This window comes from Lichenostomus cassidix, chromosome 1 (genome assembly GCF_008360975.1).
Source record: "Lichenostomus cassidix isolate B80296 chromosome 1, HeHo_3.0, whole genome shotgun sequence".
Classification (NCBI taxonomy): domain Eukaryota; kingdom Metazoa; phylum Chordata; class Aves; order Passeriformes; family Meliphagidae; genus Lichenostomus; species Lichenostomus cassidix.
The window spans coordinates 103,651,308-103,675,458 of record NC_139479.1 but is presented as its reverse complement, the minus strand read 5'-3'; the positions used below and the strand labels follow the sequence as shown (position 1 = coordinate 103,675,458).

Below are 24,151 nucleotides of genomic sequence, written 5' to 3'. Positions count from 1 at the left end.
AAGAGTTTGGACAACACTCTTGGGCAAATGGTGGATTCTTGGGGCTCTCCTGTGCAGAGCTAGGAGTTGGACTTGATGATCCTTGGTGGTCCTTCCAACTGAATGATTTTATGTGATTCCATGACCAAATATTTATGAACTATTTGCTTCTATAGGCAAAAATAAGAAATAAACCATCAGCAGAAACTGTCAGAAGTGCCTAAATTTATGTCCAGCAGAAAAGCTGTTGAGGAAAACTACCAATGTATGTAAAATTGGGTATTTGTGAAAATGTCTGCTGGTTTGGGATAGGAGAATGAAATTATTCCCTGCTCCCCTAGGCTGGCACACATACTTGAGGCATTCAGACTCTACAGTTTTTGTCATGTCTGTTCCACACCAAGTTAACAACAACTTCTTAGCTGCCAGAGTATGCCTGTCTTTAAAATGTCTGTGAATTCTGTTCTGGATTTCATGGGTACACATTAATCTATTGCTGAATGGGCTTAATTTGAACCATAGAATTGTTTGGGTTGAAAGGAACCTTAAATATCATTTAGTTCCAAACTCCTGCTATGGACAGGGACACCTTCCCCTATTCCAGGTTGCTCAGAGCCCTGTCCAACCTGACCTCGAACACTTCCAGGGATGGGGCAGCCACAGATTCTCTGGGCCAGTCTTGCCAGTGTTCATGGTTTTTTTAATAAACAGCTGACTTGTGGAATACTTGGCATGTCTTTAGGCTAAGATATATATAAAAAAATTGTATTACTTTGTTTATAAGAATTAACCAGTTTGTTACTGTGTTTATAAGAATAAAAAAGAAAATCAAACAAGCAAACCAAACCCACTGCCAACAGCTTCAGCAATAAGGGTGTTAATTATTTTTGTCTTTTTTCTTTTTTGGTTGGTTGGTTTTTGTTTGGTTTTTTGTGTGTGTTTCTGTTGTTTTTGTTTGGAGTTTTTTTTGTTTGTTTTTTGGGGATTTTTTTAAAAGAAAATAATCCACATCCCAGAGCAGACATATAGATGTGTTGATCTTCCCAACACATTGTATTTTCTCTTATTTTCAGTGGTTTCAAATAGATGCCATTGACACTTGGATGTTATCATTGGCCTGCTTGTGTCCATGGAATGGGGTTATTTGTACCCAGGAAGAGTGTTAGAGTTATTCTTTGTGTAGATGTGTATTTCAATTTTTTTATTTTCCCTAAAAAGGGGAAGGTAACTGGCAGATTTAGGGGGTAATTTCAGCAGCTATGTTGGCACTTACTGTGAACCCCCAGGCCGGTGCAGCTGTGAGCTGTGACCCTTGGAGAATTGAGTGGCTGTCTGCTGTGGCCAGCTGTGTGATATACACCTGTGAAGTTCACATGAGCAGAAGAAAGGAAAATAGTTATTACAGAAAAAGCTAAGTGGATCTCATGGTTTAAATTTATGACTTGTTAGATAGCTGAAACCAGAACTGATGCCAAAATGAAGGTATGTTTCACTTAGAAGAAAGGAAAGCTGTCAGGGCTTTAATGATTTCACCTGGGGGAAAAAAAGAAATAATCTTCGGGAAGTACTTTATAGATTTTTTTTTTACACTGAGTTATGACCTGAATCAGTGACTTTTCATAAAAATGGATATTAATTTTTTAGTTGAGGACACTTACCCTCTATTGATTTACATAATTGTAATCGTATGTTTTCCTGCAATGGTAATTATGGAGGGTGAAGTGTTGATTAGCTTCTAATGAGATTTAGACATCAAGCTATTTATTTACAGCTCTTTTGTCAATGGCCTGAGATCCCTGCTCTGTGTGCCAGGGTTAAGAAGCTAAATATAAGAAATAAATGTGTGTGTTCACCCATTTCTTTGGGAAATGAGTGAACAAGCCTCTCACTGCTGTGTGCAGATGGCAGCTTTCATGCAGGCTGGTATTCCAGTTCCCAGTACATCAACAAGCCTGAAACATCACATCAGTGTCCTAGGTTGCAATATAGATGTAGTTAAGTATTCTATTACCACCAGCTGTGGGCCGTTAGCTGCTATCACCTGCTAATGACCCACTCCGGATGACAGGCAATGGGCCATCAGGGACCCACCGTGTGACTCATGGACTTATCTCATCCCATTGTGGGATGCTGTGCCCAGGAGGGAGGAACCAGGTGTTCCCACCTGGATAAACCTGGCCCTGGAACTGCCTCAGCTAGCCCTGTCTACTGGGTTCCCAGAGGACGAGAGCTACCACTGGATCTTCAGCTGGAGACTAGACCTTCACAGGATCACCACTTCAACTGGACTACTTCAGTTTGACTGCTACTACCACCCTAACAGGGTGTTAGGTTGTATCTGACTTTGTCAGTGCTTTTCCTTGTATTATTTCACTTATTTTTAATTTCAATCTTGACTTGTGATCTCCCACTGGTTTGTTTTCAAACCAAAACAATCAGTGATTTTGAAAATCCAGACAAACTTTTAATCTGCTCTGGAAAAGACAAATTCTCCAAGATTTTTTTCAACACAATGAAGAACATTTTGCAGGATAAGGAATTCTCTTGCATCTTCCCAAGACCTAGAACAGTGCTCTTTTTGACCACACAGAGGCCTTGACAAACCTCCCCAAAAATAACCTGCTTAGATCAATACTTGTCATTAGTGGCCCTATGTAGACTTTTAATAACCTATTTTAGTGACCAGCAATCTTGCTGCCTTGTGCAGGGAAGCTCTCAGATGGAATTTTAATTGTATTTGTGTTCAGCTGGATGGAAAAATCCAGGTGTTAGGGATAAGTAACATTTAATATGTAAATCAGCACTGCCAGATGCTCCTTTGCAAACGGACTGTCTGCTTTTTGATTGCTTGCTTTTTCTTTTTTTTAAGTGTAGCTGTTATGGGTCTATTGAGGACAGTTGTCATTCAGAAATAAGTCTGCTCCCTGTCCCTAAAAGTGCTCAGAAACACAATAGCTTAACTAAGGCTAACATAGAAGTGAAAACCCATTCTCAGTTATAAGTAAACAGAAAATCACTTTCCATGGCAAAAGACAAAATAAAGAAAACAGGGACTGGACTGGGACAAATGTATTTTGTGTATCTTCATATTCTGTATAACTGTACTAAAGCTCTGTATGAATGGTATCATGCAGTAATTTTATTTTACTTAAAACTTCGTAATCCCTGTTTTTTTCCTCTTTGAAAAAGTTGCATTAATCCTAAAACAGCTGTTTGCCTGGTGTCTGAGGACCTCTTGCTTCACATTTGCTAAATCAGTAGATACAGGATGGTTAATGGCTAAAGTTACGTTATATGGCTTGTGTTTGAGAGAATTGAAAAAATTCCTCTTTATCATTTTAGACTTGCTATCTATGTATACATCTATAACTTTTACTTGCCCAAGAATTTAGAAAGAAAGGTAGTCCATTGCAAGAAGTATTTTAAGAATGGCTGATAAATGAGTTTTGCAGGGGAGGTTGGGGCAGCCTCCCTTAAACCACCTTAGACATTGCCTGCATGCTCGTGACACTGATGCAATGCATAGGAACCTTCTGCTGTGCACATCTACCTGAAGCACAGCTGCTGGATAGGCAAATGTGGACCTCAGACTTTTTTATATCAGCCATTAAAAGAGACTTGAAACCTTTGAAAGCTTTTCACGCTGGGAAATCACTTAAGAAAAACTGTATGATGACAATTGAGGTGCAATCCTTAATCCAGAATAAATCAATAATGAATTTCTTTTCTCTCAGAAGTCTTGGTTATTAGGAGGGTTGGAGGAAAAAGTAGGAAGAGATGGCTGTGAAGGTGTCAATACAGATACAGGCTGGCATGTGAGCAGTTTGTATTTAAATGTCAAATTTGAGCACATGGAATTCCTTAAGCTGCTCAGGACTGTGAACTGAGAAACGACAGTGGTCTGAACACTGACTCAGCTAGGGAATGATGTGTTTTCAGTGTTACAAACTTTGGGAGAGAAGATGGCAGCTTGCTTTTTTTTAAAATGAAGACATAATGTAATTATGAAGTGTTATCACAGTATTTTTTAAAAAAAGTAATATGAATCATAAAAAAATTATATTCGGTGGATGGACACAAATATGATTCAGTAAAACATCAACAGCAGTAACGTAATAGAGCAAAACATGACCATGAGCTGAACTCAGTCAAAATCTGACTGGATGATACAAAGATCATCTGACAAGAAGCATCAGCTTTGAAACAAAATGTGATTAAGAAAATTTAATACCACTTAGTCTCTTACTGGTCACATTCTGAAGTGCATCACTGGCACTTGGTGTGGAATGCCCTGTGACATGGGGACAGCTGAAAACAAGTTGTGCCCAGTTTCCTGCATGCTGGTTACCCATCCCTCAGGTCACTGTGCTCATGCAAGCTCAAGACCAGTTTTCATAACACAGGCAGAGAATATTTTGTTTAATTAATGTAGATTTCTGTTTTGCTATTTCATTCTCACTTTCATTTAAGTCCTTGTGTTTTTATTTGTCACTTCCTTTTCAGTGACAAGTAACACTTCTTCTAACACTGCTCTGGTTAATGTTAAATATTTCACATTGCTTTTTACCAAGTGCTCTTCCTTGTTTTCTGCTGAATCCATTATCTTGTGAAGAAAAAAAGTCAAAACACAAAAATTTAATGGACTTTAGTACACCAGGCTTTGTGCATTCATTTTTGTCTCTCTTCACATATGCTGTGCACATACACTGGCTGACCTAATCTAGGTGGATGTTAATGGTATCAAACCCTGGATTGTAGGTTGGTTTTTAAGGTTCAAGAGGAAGAGGAATGGGATTTATCAGCAGGGAGCTTATCTCCTACCTGACATCTTCAAAGACTCCAGCTAAGTGAGGGCTGTCTCTCAAAATGACCTTTGTGCCTCTCATGGGCCAGTAGGGGTTTAGTTTAGTACTAAGCCTGATGCTCTTAGGGAGAAGAGTCTCTGACCTGGGTATTTTATCAGCAGTTTTGCTTCTAAATGACACTTTTCTGTAACTTCTGTCATGACAGAAATCAAGAAACCTATTATTTGTTTAATGAAGCATGATTATTAAAACATAATGGAGACACAACTGATTTAAATAACAGCTGGAAATTTGCTTGTTTCTCCTTTTCTTGGAGGAGATTGTTGTTTTCCCCCATGCAATTATCTGCAGAAATGTTTTAATGAGTAGTTAAGTTAAAAAATCTTTGTTCTGAGGCCAATATATAAACATTCTACTATGGAGCTGCTGTGAGACCCCTAAAGATGAAAACTGATCCATATGGATGGCAGCTAGCACTTCCCAGAGCAAGAACTGTTCACTTGCTTTTATCAGCTAATGGGATGATGAGACAAAAAAAAGATTATTCACGTTGGGTAGTATCTTAGTGTGATTCATTCCAATAGGCTTGCTTACAAATCTAGGTTCTATTCAACTGTGACAGAAAAATTGGAATTCAATTTATACAGCTGAAATAGCAAAATGTTGCTTTAAAACTAACAGTGAAGCCTGCTGAAAGATGTTAGAATAAGGTAAAATACCACATAGTTAATATTTCCATACTTATCTTGTCTCCTGTACAATGTGGTCCATTCTGTCGTTTTTCAGTGGTAATTTCTGCTTTGTAGTTCAGAAATTAGTAGTGAGAGGAGAAAATGAAGCTTTAAAAACCTGACATCTCAGCGTGTTCTGAGAAGAGCACTAAAATGTCAACTGATTTGCCAGCTATTAAGGCACAACTGCAGATTTCCATTAACACATTTATCTGCTGTAGTAGAGCTAGTTCAAAGTCCGCTTCAAAAGAAGAAAGGGAAGATTCAGAGTAGGTCACTGCCTAAACACAGGGATTAAATTAACTAGAACAAGAGAAATTCACAGCTTCTTCCAGAAAGCTTATTGCTCTGCCTCACATACTTCATTCACCCTGTTTGGGTCTATGGGTCTTAATTATTTCTTGGTTTCTTGCTGTTTGCTCTGTTGGTTTCTGGAGGCATATTTTTGCAGAAATGATCAGCCTGTGAGGAGGAAATTATTTCTTTTGCCACAGGTGGAGAGAGCAATAAATGAAAGAGCAGTAATTTAAGAGTTGGATTTCATGCAAATTTTCACTTGTTCAATTCTTTCACTTCATAAGACTTGATTTTAGAGTTCCTTAACCCTGCCCAAACATCTGCAATAACAATGGTATCCTTAAAAGTTATTCAGGTCAGTTTAAGGGAAGAAAGAAGGGGGCTTCACACAAATCTTCAAGATTTTAACTAGCTAACCCTTTCAGATAAACCCTTGGGTACAGACTGGGCCTTCACATCTGTATTCTGATGGCTCCAAGAGGGCTCCCTGCTTCGAGTGCACAATGATGGCAAGCTGGGCACATATTAGGGGCTGCAGTAGATCTTTGCCATTGTGCATTGCAAATGCCTGTCATCCTCCTTGCTGCTTCAGACAGTCCCACATGGTTTCCTCAGTGTGGGTGATGGAGCTCAGCATTGATACAACCTCTGCATGGGATCAGAATACAACACAGCTTATGGATGCAAGCCTTGGAGCAGCTCAGAAACAGCACTTGCCATGACTCAGTGGTCTTCAAGGTTTTTTCCAACCTAAAAGATTCTGTGATTCTACTTGGCAGGTGAGTCTCCATGCAGCAGCTGACTGGCAGATCAACATCCTGAAGAATCTCAGTCAGGTAGCAAAAAAGGATGCATTTCTCCTGCTAGGAGGTAATTTTTTTCAGATTTTGGGAGAGTTAGAGAAGTGCAGAGACTGTGCATGAGAACAGAGAGTGAGTGGAGTACTTCAGGCACCTGAGAAACATGGAGGGATGGGGAATGTATTGTGTGTTATAAAAGAAAGGTTAGTTATTTTCCTGTGAAAGGGAGGCACAGCACAGGAATTATGATCCACGGTGGTCAGCCTGCTCCTCTCAGTTGTGCATTCCTGCATGACTGAAATTGTGACCAGGATATTTGGTACCTGAATTTGCTCATAACATTCTACTTGATGTCAAGGAGGAGAATGTGCAGAGAATGAAAGGAATCATGGAAGAATTTTTATTTCAAAGATTGTCTGGTAAAATAAAAAGAACAACACAGTGGACAAGGTACTCTCCCTAAATGTGCATATACATCTTGAATTAATGCTTTGAATACAATCTTCAGCTACAGAGAAAGGTGTGGTCACTTTTCCTTGGAAGTGCTTGGTGTCCTGCATAATTCAGTGCTAGGCTTTGGATGTTTGTGCTGTTATATACACATGTGTACTCTGGCACTAAGCCATTGTCACTTACCCAGCAGTGAGGGTCAAAATGTCGATCAGCTCCTCCTTCCCTGTGCACTCTATCCTGTCGGTGAGACAGTGGGGAAAATTGATCATGTTAACAAAATTGGAATTTCAGCATTGTAGATGAAGGGAATGAGCTGGAATTTCACATGGAGCTTTCGTTCTTGCACTATCCACTTTGTAGCATTTAGAGTTATCAATTTGTTACTTTGATAATAGCAGTTCTTTTGTTCAAAGAAGTCTTAGGAAGAAACCCGTTATTTCATATACATCTCTGTCAATAGGCCTGTCTCTTGGTTCTTCACCACCATTGCCCAGCCAGGACTATGGCTCTTGCTACATTTATTGGGAGCAAGGCTCTTAACCTATATGAATAAAGGGAAATGTCAAGATGTCATAAAAAAAAGTCCCAGTAGGCACTCTTCCTGATCTTGGAGCCTGGCTTTTTCCATGGATATCTCTGCCACAAGTTTGTCCTTTTGTTAGACTGTTCATGTTCTTATATTATTTTGGTGGATTAGTTACTAATAACTGAAATTTTGGAAGTCTGTCTGCCAAGGAGGAATGAGACTGCAAAGATGCTGCTCTTGCTGATAGTCCTTCTCCAGGTGAACTTTGTAGGGTATTATAAAGTGAAGGTTTCAGAGTTTTTTTTGTTTGGGATTTTTTTTTTGAGAGAGAGATTACCAGAATTGTAGGAAACCCTTGAAATTGAAGTGTAGTATAGCCCTACTGCCCCCCTAATTTAGCTTTCTGCAACAGAAATGATCCCAAAAAATAAGAACTACTTTCAGATTTATCTAAAAGGCAAGAGCTGACCCTGTTTTTCTGTTCCTATATTACTGCAGCTTTGATACAGTCTGCTTGTTGTCTGCAAATACTTTTAACTATTCTCTGCACAAACACAGAGATGTCTTCAGTGCTGTCTGCTATTGGAAGTATCCTACTTATTAAATACAAAAATGAAGCAACAGTAATGCAAAAAGGATGAACTTTATTGTAGCTCTTAAGCTTTTTTGTTTACTTTTATGTTTACTTTTTGTGTATAGAAAAATATTGCCTGGGAAAACTCAAAGACAGCTGAAGTTATAGGAGGATGTTGCTGCTTCCCAGTGACAAATTACATTTTTTTTTAAAGGTGAAACAGGATTAATCTTGTTCAAAGTTTATTTATGTGAGTCATGTATCTGGGTTTGCTTAAAAGTGAGACTAAATACAGGATTTTTCAAATGCAAATTGATATGGTATGATAAACTACTATACTTTGTGCTGCCGTGGCTTCACCTCGAGTGCTGTGAGCAATTTTGGGTGTCTCAGTATAAGAAGGATATAAAGCTATTAAAGAGTGTCCAAAGGAGAGCTATAAAGATGGTGAAAGGCCTTGAGGGGAAGCCTTGTGAGGACCCCCTGAGGGCACTTCGTTCAGCCTGGAGGAGACTGAGGGGAGACCTCATTGTGGTGACAAGAACAGGACCTGAGGGAATGGCCTCAAGCTGAGTCAGGAAAAGATTTTTCACCCAGAGGATGGTTAGGAACTGGAGCAGGCTCCTCAGGAAAGTGGTCACAGCACCAAGCCTGACGGAGTTAAGTGTTTGGACAATGCTCTCAGGCACATGGTGGGACTCTTGGGCTGTTCTGCACAGGGCCAGGAGTTGGACTCTATGATCCTCAATGATCCCTTCAAGCTCAGCATGCTGTATGACTATCAAATTTTCCAGTGAAATGATGAATTTTGTTGATTTCTAAACAATCTAGATAATGCCTGGTGGTTTTTGTTACTGTGGTATCCTTCAGTAATTCCTACTTAACAAAATAAACTTTCCTACTTTTCTTCTCCAGTGATTAATTTCTATACTGGGAAAACTTGGTTTGGTGTTTTTAAGAGGTTGTATATGTTGAATAAAGTCTAGAGGGTCTTAGTAGTTAAAAATAATAATTATTTTTACTTTTCAGGAAAAAGACGTATCTTTCTTATACAAAGAGCTGCAAGGAGCAGATTCTCTCTTCCCATACACTCTTACAGGTTGTACAAAGGCACATTGTAGTGAAGAGTGGCTATGAGTTCCTCTCACATGAAACCTCTCAAAGTTAACTAGCAGGATAAAAAATTTCCAGCTGCTTCTTGCCACTAAAAATGAGAATTTAAAAGGTTTTTTTATTGAATCAAATAGCTCTGATTACAAAATAAAAGTGAATTTGGTCCATTGGTATGAAATAGTTAAGAAAATGCCCTCCAAACAGATCCTGGCTTTAACAAAGAGGCCTGATGGTACAGTCATTAAAGTAGAGAATATTTTGTAGATGCTGTTGGGAATCTTCAGTGTTTTGGAGAGTTTCACAGGCCAAGGGAAGATGGCATAGATTCCCATGAATTGTGTGATACTTGTAATTTAAATTAGAGCAAAGGATTTCAGTGGAGCCAGTGTCCTCACTATGAAACCTCTCAGACAAAAATCTCCTCTCCTCCATCAGCATATGTATGATGTGCTGTATTCTTTTCTTTGATGCTCATCACCGTACTCTGAACACTCTCATGTCTTTATTTTTCAGGCCAGAAGGTGTGCTATGGTGCCTTCAAGCGCTCGTGTTACAAATTAGCCTATTTCCAGGACTTGTCTAGACGCGTGGGCTTCCAGGAGGCCCGCCAGGCCTGTGAAATTGACGGTGGTGTTCTGCTGAGCTTGGAAAGTGAAGCTGAGCAGCAGCTAATAGAAAACATGCTGCAAAACCTCACCAAATCAGGCTCTGGGATTTCTGATGGCGATTTCTGGATTGGGCTGTGGAGAAGTGGTGATGGACCGGCCACATCGAGTGCTTGCCCCGACCTCTACCAGTGGGCCGATGGAAGCATGTCACCATTCAGGTAGGTGTTTGAAACTGCTTACTGAGAAGGTTTCGTGGAAAGAAATGGAGATCGAAATGCCAAGTCTTGAAGGCTTGCTGCTCCATGAAGTCTGTAGCATCTCCCCCTTGACTTCTCCAAATAAAGGGTAGCTGGCAATCAGGGTTTTGAATTTGAAGCTCTGACAGGATGGCATTATGTGGCTTCAGCCTACAAATTTCTTTGCTTCCACTCACAGGATTTGCCTCTGCATGCCTTTTGGAGGTGGTTCTGCCACAGGTAGAATCTTCAGGATGTGCTCTGAAAGCAGGCAGGCAAATTCTGCAATGCTCTGACCACCTCAGATCGGGGAGATGCCACCAAATAAATCATTGTGAGGTGCTTAATGTAAAAGGTTCTGGGTTTACCTTTTTGAAAAACCTTTAATTTCCTGATTAAGTCAAAAGCCAGAGTAGCAGCAACTCATGGAACTCAGCACAAGGGGACAGGAAAGAGTCAAATAGGAAGGAAAGCAGAGCCAGTAGGGTGTTACTTGTGCACAGGTGCTTGGATTGCAATTTTTTTAAGATTCAGAGATGTGGAACTCGGACCTTAAACTCCTTTCACAGAAGGGTTGTGAGAAATGCAGGATGTCTTTGAAGAGGATAGGACTGTTGGGGTCGATATTTCTTAGTTGCTGCAAGCTCTTTTCTTTGGCAAACTCTTTTCTTTGGCATCCTGATGAACCTTATCTTCAAAAACTAGAAATTGGTACACAGATGAGCCTTCCTGTGGAAGTGAAGCCTGTGTGGTGATGTATCATCAGCCAACTGCAAACCCTGGTCTGGGAGGGCCATACCTTTATCAATGGAACGATGACAGATGCAACATGAAGCACAATTTTATCTGCAAATATGCCCCAGGTAGGTGAAACTAAAGTTATATTTTACAGGTGGGGCCTTGTCTTAGAGAAACAATTGCCTCTTGGTTTATGAGGGAATTTTCAAGTGTGTTTTGGCCTGTGGTGCTGGTTTCTTTGGTGTCTGCCTGAGCTGGCATTAACAGGGGATGTAATAGGTCAATAACAAGTTTTAAAATAAATTTTTAATACATTTAAACAAACCTGCTTATATCTAATAAGAATGTTTTCAAAGTTTGCTATACTATCATGCATTCCCACATTTACCTTGGTTTAATTGATTCCCTAGCTACTTTTTCTTCATAAAGTGTTTGAAGTGGACATTTTCTACTTTCCATGTAGGATGACCAAGACATCCCTTGGTCTTACTGTAAAAAATATTGCTCTGTCCAAGGACATGGCAGCCCACCATTTTATACCAACTTAGGTGTGGTGGTTTTTCAAAAAGTTATGGCTTGAAGAATGAAGTCCAGAACAGCAGGAAAAAGTTCTGCATTCATGCATGAGGACTTATAGATATGAAAAGCAGATGCATGCTAGTTGAGATGGTGACAGAAAAAACAGATCTTAGGCAATTTGGCTGTATTTCCAGACATGACATAAGTTCTGTATATGTCAATAGAGGAAAAGTGAGCTATAAACTAGAACATGGTGCAAAACCAGAAAGGACGTGAAAAGTAAACTTTCCAGTTTGAGCCTGCAACACTTTCTATTCTTGGCGGTACTTAACAGTAAATGAAAATGTGTTTTTCAGCAGGATCTTGCAAATGTTTTCAAATAATTTTTGGTGTGTCTGCTTTTCAAAAACTAAGCTGAAAGTCAGAATGCATATGAACTTATGGATTGATTTCATTTATTAGTTAATAAAAACTCAAGAACTTGCCCATGGGAGTCTCATAATCAAGACCAATTGCCAGGGCAACCCCGAAGACTAATCCAGGGGATGAACAGATCCAGAGCAGCCCTGGTAGAAGGACTTGTGGGTGCTGTGGGTGAGAGGCTGGACATGCCCTGGCTGTGTGCACTGGGAGCTCAGAACCCCTGTGTGCTGGGCTGCAGCCAAAGCTCCGTGGGCAGCAGGGCAGGGAGGAGATTCTGCCCCTCTGCCCTGCTCTGCTGAGACCCCACCTGCAGTGCTGCATCAGCTCTGGGCTCCCAGCACAGCAAGGACAGGGAGCTGCTGGAGCCAGGCCAGAGGAGGAACCTAGGTGATCAGAGGGATGGAGCAGCTCTGCTGGGAGGAAAGGCTGGGAGAGTTGGGATTGTTCAGCCTGGAAAAGAGAAGCTTTGGGGTGACCTAACTGTGGCCTTCCAGTACCTGAATGAAGCCTACAGGAAAGATGGAGAGAGACTTTTTACAAGGGCTTGGAGTGACAAGACAAGGGGGAATGGCTTCACACTGACTGTGGGAAGGTTTATATTAGATTTTAGGAAGAAATTCTTTCTTTTGAAGGTGCTAAGGCCCTGGCACAGGTTTCCCAGAGATGTTGTGGATGCCTCATCCCTGGCAGTGCTCAAGGCCAGGTTGGATTGACCTCTGAGCAACCTGGTCTAGTGAAGGTGTCCCTGCCTATGGAAGAGGGTTGGGAAAAAAACATTATATAAGGCCCCTTCCCATCTAAACCATTCTATGAAATCCTGCTCTTTGCAGCTATTTGACCTACCTAATTCTGCAGTTTCCTACCTGCTTTCTCTATGCTGATGATCAAGCAATAATTGCTCTCTTTATAGAGGTCTTTCTACCTGTAGAGATCCAGGCTATTTTGTTTGTCTGGTTTTTGTGGATACAAGTTTTTTCACTTTCTGGTCTCTTAATGAGGATATTAATGCCAATTATTATTGCAATCAAATATTAAATATTTGGAAGAGTTTATATATCAGCATATTTTACCCTTTTACCCCCACCTCCTAAATCTGTTTCTGCTTTTAGAATTGCTAGTGGATATAACTGCATGAAAATCTGTGATCATCATAGGCCCTTCAAGGAAATGCAACATATACAATTTTATTACTTTTAAAACTGTTAGAATTATTTTGAAATAATGCAACAAAATAAAAGTGTTTTATGTTGTTAAGATACCTACATTTTAATGTCAGAAATATGCAGGCTTTATTAAAAAGGTTAGGTTTGAAGTAAATTTCTCAGCTTTAAAAGGAAACAAATTGAAATGAGATAATTACTCTGTAGTAGTGAACTACTTACCATTCTTGTTGAGTTGTTATAAAAAATTGCTTTTTCTATTGCGCTCACCATCTGAAAAAATGCCAGGTATTTTGGATTGGCAGAAAACAAAGCGGTAACAGTAACAATGAAAATACATTTATATTTTTGTTCTCTAGGTAGCAATGGGTTAGTAGTGTATAATGAAGCATATAAGGCAAACAATGTATAGGTAGATTATTGTTAGTATGGACATTGTTATGCAGCTAAATACAGCACTACTGAATTGTAGCTATTTATTTTTCAAGCTGTTGGAATTGTGCTCTTTAGCAAGACAGGCTATTCTCCAGAAATGCATTTTTCTGTCACATAGAGGAAAGGAGTAGATGTATAAATGTATATAAATAGATAGATGACATTTCTTTCACTGCCTGAAGAAAGTACCACAATGTTTGTAAGAAAATTACATTTGTTATCTCAAACTGAGGGAGACTTGCAAACAATCTTTTTCCCCCCTCAAATCACCTTAATGGCTTCAATGTCAGCTCTTAGCAATACAAAATACATCCATTTCGCCAAGAGTATGAAAGTGCCACATGCATATTGAATTTCAGTTTGTTATCCGAGTATGTTGTTTTTCGCAGCTTTCCTGTCTGTATTGAATGTATGGTGTGTGATAGCAGCCACAGGACAAAGCAGGTTTTAGATGACTGTGATGAAGTTGCATCTAATTGGATCAGCAGCAAGTCCAGGGCAGTGCTCATTAGGCAGCCTTGCTCAAGTAGCAACTACATTTCTGATGGACGCTTTTATTTTTTGAAGCCCTTTTCATAGTGCCTCCCTTCACAGCATTTACTGTTGCAATGTTCAGTCTGGCTTTAGATCAAATTGATCATTCAGCGATCTTAAATTTAATTATAGGTTGGTAATTGCAAACACATTTAGTTCCTGTCCGGCTCCTGTAGGTTTGATTATGCAACCAAATTAAAAACTCGTCTCCTGTTCTGCTGTCAAGAGACAGCAGCTCAGTTCTTTGGGGTATCTTGGCATCTTTCTTTATATAAGGCCAAATGTAGCTATTTTTTACCAGAGTAGGTGAAATTATTGCCTTTTTCTAGTAGGCTTTATCACTGCTTTGATTTCTCCCAGCAGTTTGCATTTATCAAGATACTCAGAGCAGTAGTCTCATAGCACTATGAAGTTAGTATAACCTTATGATAAAAAGAACTTATGTAATTTTAGAATTGTCTGCACAAATGAAAATTTGAATGTGTTAGGAGCTTTATTTAGCACAAGAAGTTAAGGTGTTCAGTGGCTTAGCCATTAACCATTAGCTGTTAAGTTAGAGGCCACCAAGAACTGGAATTAGAGTAAACTATTGCCTTCTTCTAAGAAACAAAATGTATTAACTAGAAATGATCTGACACTAGTTTGCAAATAGTCTTTGGTAAAGAGATGAAATGATGAAGAATTAATCAATTATTGTTTGGGGGAATGTATCTATTTCTGTGATACTGCATGAAAAATAATGAAAACATCTGTTTTATTGCACAAGTTTTTCATTCTTCAACAATCGATTTCAAATATTGATTTAACAGATAATGTCTTAGAGAAAGAATTAGGAGACAGAGCAGAGCCAGAATACGGTAAGAAATTTTGACGCATTAAATTCTGTTGCATTGGTAAATACATAATTATAAGGATCCCTTATAAGAACCTCCAAAATTACTCAAGTTTAACAGGCACGGTTAAGAACTGGAACATAGGAAAAATGTATCCTCCAGAGAGCAACAGCTACAAATATATGGCTGTTGTTCCGAATAGCACTGCTTGTAATTCTTGTACCAGATATAATTCCAATTTTGTAATAAAATCCTGTTTACATGTATATTTAATGAATCATAAAAATGTTCATTTCCCCGATATAAATTAAAATGTAATTACTATTAATTTATTTAACAACATAATGGCCATATTTTTTACTCATTATTTTCCTAAAACGTCTGATTTCCTTTTCAGATATTTTTCCAACTGTGCCAGCAGGAAATCCTTATGACACAAGCAAACCAGAAGACCAGTATCATATTATTGCTACTGAAACAGGTAATGTGTTCATATGAATTTAGTGCTCTGCTAAAAATATTAACAGCAGAATTAAATTAATATTTCAGTTTCCATTTTTGTTAATGGGAAGAAACAGTCTGTTTCCCTGGGAAGTGCCCTGAAAATACATATATTTGAATAACATTTCAAGAGTCTTAGTTCTCTTAGTAACTGTGGGAACAAATTATTTCCTTGTCTCCCCAAACTCAAAATAAACACTGTGTTCATAGCCCCACCAGGTATCCTGTGTTTTAAGGAAATCCCCATGCTAGGAGGAGTTCAGTGCCTTGCCGAAGTTCCTAGGAGAGATGACACTTGATATTTGGGAAGTGGTGCTGTAATGTCCCTGGCTGATTCATTCAGCAATTTTTCTTCTGAACGGCGTCCTGAGGCATGTGAAGAGTTGTAGCATGGCCTTAGTTCAAAGAACTGAACATCTCCAAGGAACAACTCTGGATTTTACAGGATTGCACCATGGGATTGTGGAAAGTGGGTGCTCTGTTTCCCCACTGGTTGTCTGGACTTGAGCAAGCTTCCTAACTGGTGTTTCCATTATTTGTAACTCCAGAGGAATTAATATATTGATGAACTGTGTTTTGTAATCAACAATACCATTTAATATAAACTATGCAAAGACTCTCTCTCTAAAACTCAAACACAGTCTGAATATTCACATTCATTCTTGCTAGTGAAAAATGTTTTTAAAATAGGACAATGGGGAAGAAACTCCTCACAATTTGTACATTAAATGTGTACTAGTATAAAGCATGGGCATGTAGTTACTGGAAAACAGTGCCCTTCTGGAAGTTGCAGACCCCATCTCCTGTTGTAGACAGATAATAGTCTTAGCTTGTACCATTTTCCACTCCTTTTGTCCAGGGACCCGCAGGGAATCACCTTTAGCTCTCCTGATTAGTCAAGGAGAGGGTATATGTATTTTTTAAGGGGTAAAGGAAGACAAGAGCCAGGCTTGTTCCTCCTGTGGTCTTGCCTGGACAGGGAATCCAACACACAAAGACAACTGAGTCTTCAGTTAAAATGGACCGTAAAAATAATAAGCTGTGAAATGTACTCCATTAAGATACTTGAATTTTGAATTACGAAATTGGAAAATATCAGAATTGAAGACCTTAAGATATGTTTTGCACATCACTCAGGTGCTGTTTTATTCTTGATACTGCTGAGTTCTCTTTGGAGCTCTTCCTATAGCAGGAATATATAAGTTTTCTGTTGTGTAAGTGAATGGATTTCTGATATTTTACTCCAGGTTTTTACTCACATGGTTAAAACCATTTCAACATGGGAGACATTAATGAGAACTTTTGTCTTGTAGGTATAATTCCGAATCTAATTTATGTTGTAATACCCACTATACCACTACTTCTGTTGATACTGGTGGCTTTTGGGACTTGCTGTTTCCAGATGCTTCATAAAAGGTAAAATATACTCATCCATAATGATTTTATAATGCAGAATTCATATTTCCATTGGCAAGCTATTCCTACTGAAAGGCTGCTTACATCTGTCCTCAAATATGCAAATAAACGTCTTTTCATCTATTAAAATCCAAGTCGTTTACAGCTGTTACAGCTGAACATTCACCTTCAGGCTTTTCCACAACATGCTGAAGTAATTCCAGGTCTCAAAGTATGTTGCTGTTGGGACTCCACCTGTTTCTGCAGAAGGTCTTTTTGCAGACCAATTGATAGGCAGGGCTGCTGTCAGCACTTTTATTTCACCTCTTTCATTGTGATTACTACCTATAAAGCATCTGGGCTGTGGGAAATAATAGAGAGTATTACCCTCACAGGTTCAGGCTAAACTCAAAGACTCACTTTCTGACCTAAAGTGCAGTTTTTTCCAAGGATAAACCTAAGGGCCAGCAGCAGCTGTGTAATGCTGTTCCACTGCACACACCATACAGACAACAGATGGACCACTGGAGCAGAGAAGTTGAAAATGAGAAGCAAAAACATACTTTGAGCCACACAGTGGTGTGACGTCCTCTGTGCATCACGTATGTGCTGAGGAGGATGCATAAAGTAAATAGATGTGTACATGGCTGTGGTATCAAGCAGATGTATTGTTATGCAAGGAGGAAACATTTCAGCCTAGGAAATACAGTACACTTTGCTTCATGCTTTAAAATTCTTTAGACATTCCTTTTTTCTCAAAATATGATATAAGTACATCAAGATATGACAGTGTAGAATTTTTTTTTTTCTGAATTAGTCTTTCTGAGACTTTCAAATATAATTTTTATCCTTTTATTCAGGAAGTGTTTTCAAGTTAATGTAATCCAGAAGAGTTTAAACCAAAATAGGTTTTATAGATAAATGCTATTTTGGTAAAATATCAAGATAATAAACAGATTCATAAGGTGTTATCCCTCTTGAAGAGCAGGAATACTTAAAAGGAATATGATATCATTGTTTTATGAAATCAGAAAAAAGAAATCCTCCTTATTCTTAGCATTCATTTTTTTCCTTATGTTTTTTACTTAATATTTCCTGCCAATAACCTTATTTCAGGTGAGAAAAACAGTTCAAATATGAAGAGTGTTTCTGTCTGTATGAGGGAGTGTACAGTGATATTTGCAGTACTCCTTGGTACCATGTCTCACTGAAACAAGCAGCTGTAATGAACACATTATGAGGTCGGCATAACAAACTAGATTGTTTTTATTTTATGCATTTTCTATAAAGGAAAGGAAAATGTGCATTTTTTTTTTAGCCAATCTTAAGACTGGCAAATACAAATCTGTGAATGGTTATGTACAAACCTCAGCACTGGGGCTGCAGAGGTTTGGAAGTTCACAGTAAAAAAAGTAGTAAAGGAAAAATATGTGCAACAATAGCAATTGCATAGTAATTGAATTCTGGAGCCCTTATTACAATGGCCATGGATTTCTTGGTAAGTATGGTACATGTTTGTACCTTTTCTGGCAGGTGTTTCTCTTCTGAGAAAAGTTTTGGCCCTTGAATACTCCTGGGAAAGCAATGACATTCATGGCCCACTGAAATCAATAGAAATAGCGGTGTTGACTTCAGTGGGCTTTGATCAGGCCTTTGATGCTAAAGCAGTTCATCCAGAAGTAATTCATCTGAACTTCCAAGACTTCAAAATTGCATGATGCAGATATTGGAAATTCAACTTGGAAGATTGCCCTTTTTCTGTTAGCTGATTAGTTTGATAATGAAATGATACAAAAATCAAGGACAAAATGGTTTTGATGCAAAACAGAGTTCTCTTTTTTATTGTTTGGATAATTTGCTTTTTTTTTTTTCCCCCAGAATGTCCATTTTGAGTTGCATAAAAAGTTTTAATTAAAGAAATTAAACAATTTAAAAAAATATATAAATCAAAAAAGCCATCACCAAAAATGAAGTATATAATTTATCTGTTGAAACAAAACTTTGTTTTTAGAAAAATATTTTCCTATCTATTTTCAATTATGTTTCTACTTACGACCCATCTTGCAAATCATTTTAGTCCATCACAAATATGCAGTTCTTGGGCAAAGAAAGAGACAATAGCTTGAACTAATCATCTGGACACTGCAGAGCTTTAGGAAAGGGATTCTGTCCTGCTGGGGAAGGAGGGATCCCCAACTTTCCGCATGAACCTGACTTCTCATTCTTTTTTAGGCTTCCACAACATGGTGACCTTTCCTCTGAAAGCCACAACCCATGGCCAACCAGGACATGCCTAGCTTGAAAGGTCATGATAAATTTTGCCTGACATTGGGCTCTTGAAGGGTAGTAATAAGGCAAAGCAACACCTTGTCCCTGAAGCTAGCAGAAATGATCAGCTCATTCATGCTTAGATGCTCTCCCTTTCATTTCTTCCAGGGAAGCAAGGAGAAACTGCTTCAAAGACCCATCTCCATTATCATCTGAATGCCTTGCAGAAAGTTTAAATTCCAACCTGGTATATTTCTCAGTTTCTATGATTATATTTGATGGTGAAAACACCAATATGCTCAAGCTATTTATTGCATCTTACCTTTGTCACTAAAATCTGTTTCCTGAACCAGCTGAGAAAATCAGCGTAGGTTTGCTGAAGATAAATTCATTTTATACAGATCGAGTTCTGATCCAAGGTATTTAGAAATTGTTCCTGCTCTGTGGCAAGGACTCTCCATTCAAAGCTTTTATCATTAATTTATGAAATATGCCTGCTTTTGCTGGATTAATCCGGAAGGTAGTAGTGACTTTGTTTCTTTAAGAAGGAAGCACTGGAACTACTGGATTCATTGCAATTGCTTTGTTTATAGCATTGTGGCCTGATCTAAAGTCCACTGAAGCCAAAAGGAGTCTTTTGAATTACTCCAATGGGCTCAGGTACATAATGCATTACTTTGTAGGACTTCAGAGGTAAGTCTGGAGGGATTAAAAACTACTGTAGCATTCAGCACCCTTGAAGCACATTTTAAATCAACTCAGACTTGCTTGCACTTACACACCAGGAAAGGAGTAAAGCTGAATATATGGGACTGTTGGGACTCTTAGGTTTCCACCTTATAGAGTTATGTAGGTCTGCTTGTCCTCCTCTGGTTTTTACTTAATTGGGAAAAAAACCCATCAGTGTGAAATATTTTATCCAGAGACTGAAACATTTTCATTGAAATGCAGCTGCAGTGGCTCCTGAAGTGACTCCTCTTTTCAATAGACTGCAGTGCACTGTCTGCCAATCTCAGTGAGCAAAGACTCTGTTGTGGCATTTGTTGCCATGACGAAAGGCTGCCATAAACTTGAAGGTTTTTTCAGAGCTCCCTGAAAAAATCAGAGTGAACATTTTAGCAGTATTGCAGAGCAAGTGCATTTGGAACCAGTTTTGTTTTTTTTTAACTGAAAAAACACTGAACAAAAAACCTACTATTGACAGGTTTGACTGAAAACTAGTCCTAAGGAAGCTTTCTACCAGTCATTCATTGCTAGGAGTCTGATTCATGTGCCATCACTTCATTAGATGTCAGGAAGGGAAGAGGCTTTCTGGTGCGTGGATGCGAAGTGGCCCCGTTGGTGTACCCAGGGTGGGCAGGAGTGTGGTACCCTCTGGGGTGGGTGGGCTGCACCCTGAGCACCTTGGGCATGGATTTAGGGGTGTGTGTGCTCTGGTTCCTGCCAGGCAAGGGAAGCGCTCAGCTCCCACCAGCCCTGGTCAAACTGAGTACATGCTCTTCTCTGAAATGACCACTCTGTATAAGAGGTGTGGTTGGATGGGAACTGGAAAAAAATAAAATAAAATCCATACAGGCCAATCCAGTACATTTCTTGGGAGTAGCACTGGTGAGCAGGGTGGTCTGGTAACTTTGGTAACACTGCCATTGTGGATGGGGAACCCACACTGTGAAAGCACCAAAGGTGGTCTTGAGATCTGGGAATGAAACCCTCAGGTCTGATCACAAAGTTGAATCAGGACTGCCAAAGCACACATGCACTGAAAATGGTTTGCATTTTTATTTTTCAGTAAAGGAAGAACAAAAACCAGTCCAAACCAGTCCACACTATGGATTTCAAAGACGCCTAGGAAGGACAGTAGCATGGAGGTATAATGATTTACTGACTGAAAACAAAGCAAAAATAACATTTTGCAGTGAGGCTGTATTATAATGTCGTCAAAGAACATTAGCTTGGAATGGCTTGAAAATGCAAAGGATCTACAAGAATGAACTGTAAGCTCCCCCTTGAGGCAAATGTTCAGATCATTTTTATATAATGTTTGTTTATTAATTCAGTAACAAAATATGCCATGCTAAATAAAGGGTATGTGTTTATTTTGCTAAGAGATGTAAGTTAGCTAGTTGTGAGCAATGAAATGAACAGAGCATTTGAAGTTTTTATGGGGAAATATCCACAATGTATGTCAGTTTTAAAACTGTTTGTAGTTAAACAAACCTTCTCTGTTTCTTTTAGTCTTTCATGCATTGTAATGTAGTCAATGTACAGTAAATGGAACTGACAATTTTACAGTGTAACAATTATTTATCTTTGCATAAAAATTTGATACAAAATATTTGTTTAGTATTTATTTGCACACAACACAGTTTTTGAATCTCAGGAACAAATATTTTATTAAATGTTAACATGGCTGCTGACAGAGACAGCCACCATGTTGTGACATCAACCTGATGTGGCAAAATTCAAGGATTCATCAAAGTCATTTGCTGTGACAGAAAGAATTAATTTTGCCAGGGAACATCTACAACTTTTTGTCATACTGGCCCAAGGTCAGCATCACTAACGTGTAAAGTGATGCTTCATTAGGGTGTGTCCTTTAAAGGCAGCTATTAGTTATTACTTAAGTAAAATATTTTTCTGATGGAAAAAAAATCACAGTGGGCAAGAATTTAAGATTAAAATTACTATTTCAGTAAGTCTATATAAAAAGACATTAAAGGTCATTTAAATATAGCTAATAGTTTGTTAGGAATAATGTAATGTTGGAACAAGAGAAGACAAAGGTTTTTTTCTTGGAAGTGGCACTAATAGATTGATCCCAACATTACTCAGACTATTATCTAGAAAAGCATTAATTATATTAATTGATGGATAGATTTAGAGGTAATTGTGATGCATTTAAAGTAGTCTTCTAGAGTTATGATTAACATCATTAATGCCCATTCTCTTTGATTCCTTAAGAGCTTTCTGTGCCTTAAGAGTGGTCGTGCCAGTCATTAGGAGCAATCTGGGGGGGTGGCAGTAGCACTCTGGCTGATTTGTTGGTGGCAATCTGCTGTTAGAGCAAAAAGTTAAGGGGTTTTACTGCAGTTGCAGCAAGAGCTCAAGAGCCTGAGTTCAACCTTGCTGGCTTTAACAGATTCAAAACTCCCACAGGGTGGATGTTGGGTAGAGACCAACGAAGCAGAACTGATGGGTTGCCTACACTGTGCTGAACGATGTTCACTACATCACTTCAGAGACAAATGTGCCTCAATTTTTCTGAGTAAAGAAAAAATATTTGAAAGTTCAATACCATTAATACTATTTGTGCAGTCAGTTGCTGAAACACTTCTGGAAGCATCTTAAAGCTGCTGTTATGCAGAGGTTTTGCTTCTTTTCAAAGAAACCTTCTGTAGTTCAGGTTAAATATTTTTATTCGTAATTAAAATTTTCTATAGTTTTTCCAGTCAGTAGCAACTACTTACTTTGTTCAATCTCCTACTTTGGTTTACCTTGCAGTGGGAAAATACTATGATCCTGCATGATCATTAAGACTGGAATTGTTTTACTACTGACCCAAGTATTGGTTTACTCAGCTGAGGGGAAGAGAGATCTCTTTCTTGGGAAAAGTTGTGGTGAAAAGAACTTAGTTCATTATTATGGTCTTGAAGGATTGACTCCGTTTAACTTAAGGATTTCTTCAGACTTCATTCTTCCAAAGGACATGTAAAGTTGTCACTATCAATATCATGTTTAACAGCAGCAGAAGTGATTTCGAAGCAACAATTAGGAGAATGCAAATACCTTCAGGAGTGCTTCTCACAGAGTGAAAGTGATGGCTGGGCAGGAATCAGCACAGACTGGTCTCAAACTCTGTGTGAGGGCAGGAGGGGAAGTGGCATCCAATCCATCTATTGTAGTGTACTCAAATTTTATGTAGACACAAGAAATGTTGGTTATTGGGGTGAAATGTTTCCATATTTATCACCATATCCATCCCTCTGTTTAAAGCACCTTGGAACTGTGACTCAATTGCAAATAATCTGTTCTGCTCAGGTGTTTTAACATAGTATTGACGGGTTTCTCCACACGTTAATTTGCACACCACTGAAGCCATGGATTTTGACCAAAGGCTAGAATCTGATTGGTTAAGGTTATTTTAGTTTTAGCTAGACATAATTAGTTGAAATAAAATGACTTTTTAAATTAAAATAGTTTATATATCTTTTTGTGCCAGAATTTATAACAGAACTTTTTTCAGTCTGATGAGGTGGTTTACCAGTATATATCTCCAAAAACATCTATGTTTTGCTTTCTGGGAAGCAAGAAAATGCCCAAAAATAAAAGTATGTCATTGTATTCCTGGAAAGCACATTTTCTAGTGACTGGATTTGCTTTCAGGTGGCTTTTGTATTTCATTAACAGACTGAAATACAATGTATAATAGTGATGTATGGTAAATAATGCAGAAATCCGGTAATATTTTAATTAAGCTTTTTAATGTAATTGCTTCACCCAAATCAATTTATACTAAGAGCAAGATGTTCTACTTTTCAGAGAAATTTGAGAAACAATCATCCACTATGAAAGATAGAATTTGCAATTTTAAAAGGTTATATGTTAAAAACTGTGTGTTTTATATGGGCGAATGTGTCTAAAACACCTTTTTACCTTCTCTCTGTCATAAATGTGTATCTGTGTTCTTTGTGATCACAGATGTCTTGATAAAGCTACATATTTTGGTCTGGACCTAGTTCTCTAATGCTTACAAAGACCTGAAAACAGTTTGGGACTTGCTTTTTTCTCTTTGACTGCCAACCTATGTTTTCAAGGAGCCTTGTACTTTGAGCATTTCCTACCTGCATTTAGGTTTGCAAGAACCAAATCCAGGAGCTTCTTACAAACAATCATACACCTGTGTATATGTGTAGATACACTCACACAGTAAGTGAGAATGCATTTCGTACTTTTGGTACTGTGGAATGATAAATACACCAAATTCCTACACTAGTCTGAAAACAGAAATAAGGAATTGCATCATGTTACACTAAGACACCATAGAATTTAAGGCATTTGAACAAGTAGGTAATTATATTTTAATAAAAACCTATTTATAAAAGAGCTCAAGAAGCTTAACCCCTTATTTTGGTTTTCATATTCTTTCCCCTTTAGAATGCTGTAATGGGATACCCTGCTAGTTTATATACAAAGTACAAAATCTGTATTTGAAATCACCAGAAC

At 38.4% G+C, this 24,151-nt stretch overlaps 1 protein-coding gene across 6 annotated transcripts in view; it reads left to right on the top strand.

Annotated features, from left to right (window-relative positions):
* The window catches only part of CHODL (chondrolectin), a 28,685-nt gene extending 5,581 nt beyond the window's left edge, over positions 1–23,104 (top strand). The window contains exons 2-9 of one of the 6 annotated variants that reach the window (XR_014855107.1): positions 9,792–10,104; positions 10,828–10,985; positions 14,741–14,788; positions 15,162–15,245; positions 16,579–16,681; positions 18,893–18,965; positions 19,097–19,175; positions 20,718–20,773. Coding sequence is in view for 4 of the 6 variants with exons in the window: in XM_085074719.1 (XP_084930845.1) it covers positions 9,792–10,104; positions 10,828–10,985; positions 14,741–14,788; positions 15,162–15,245; positions 16,579–16,681; positions 20,718–20,802 (791 nt within the window). In the remaining 2 variants the exon portion in view is untranslated. The other 5 variants (XR_014855109.1, XM_085074729.1, XM_085074719.1 and 2 more) reach the window with 5 other exon arrangements.
* Positions 23,105–24,151: the final 1,047 nt, after the last annotated feature.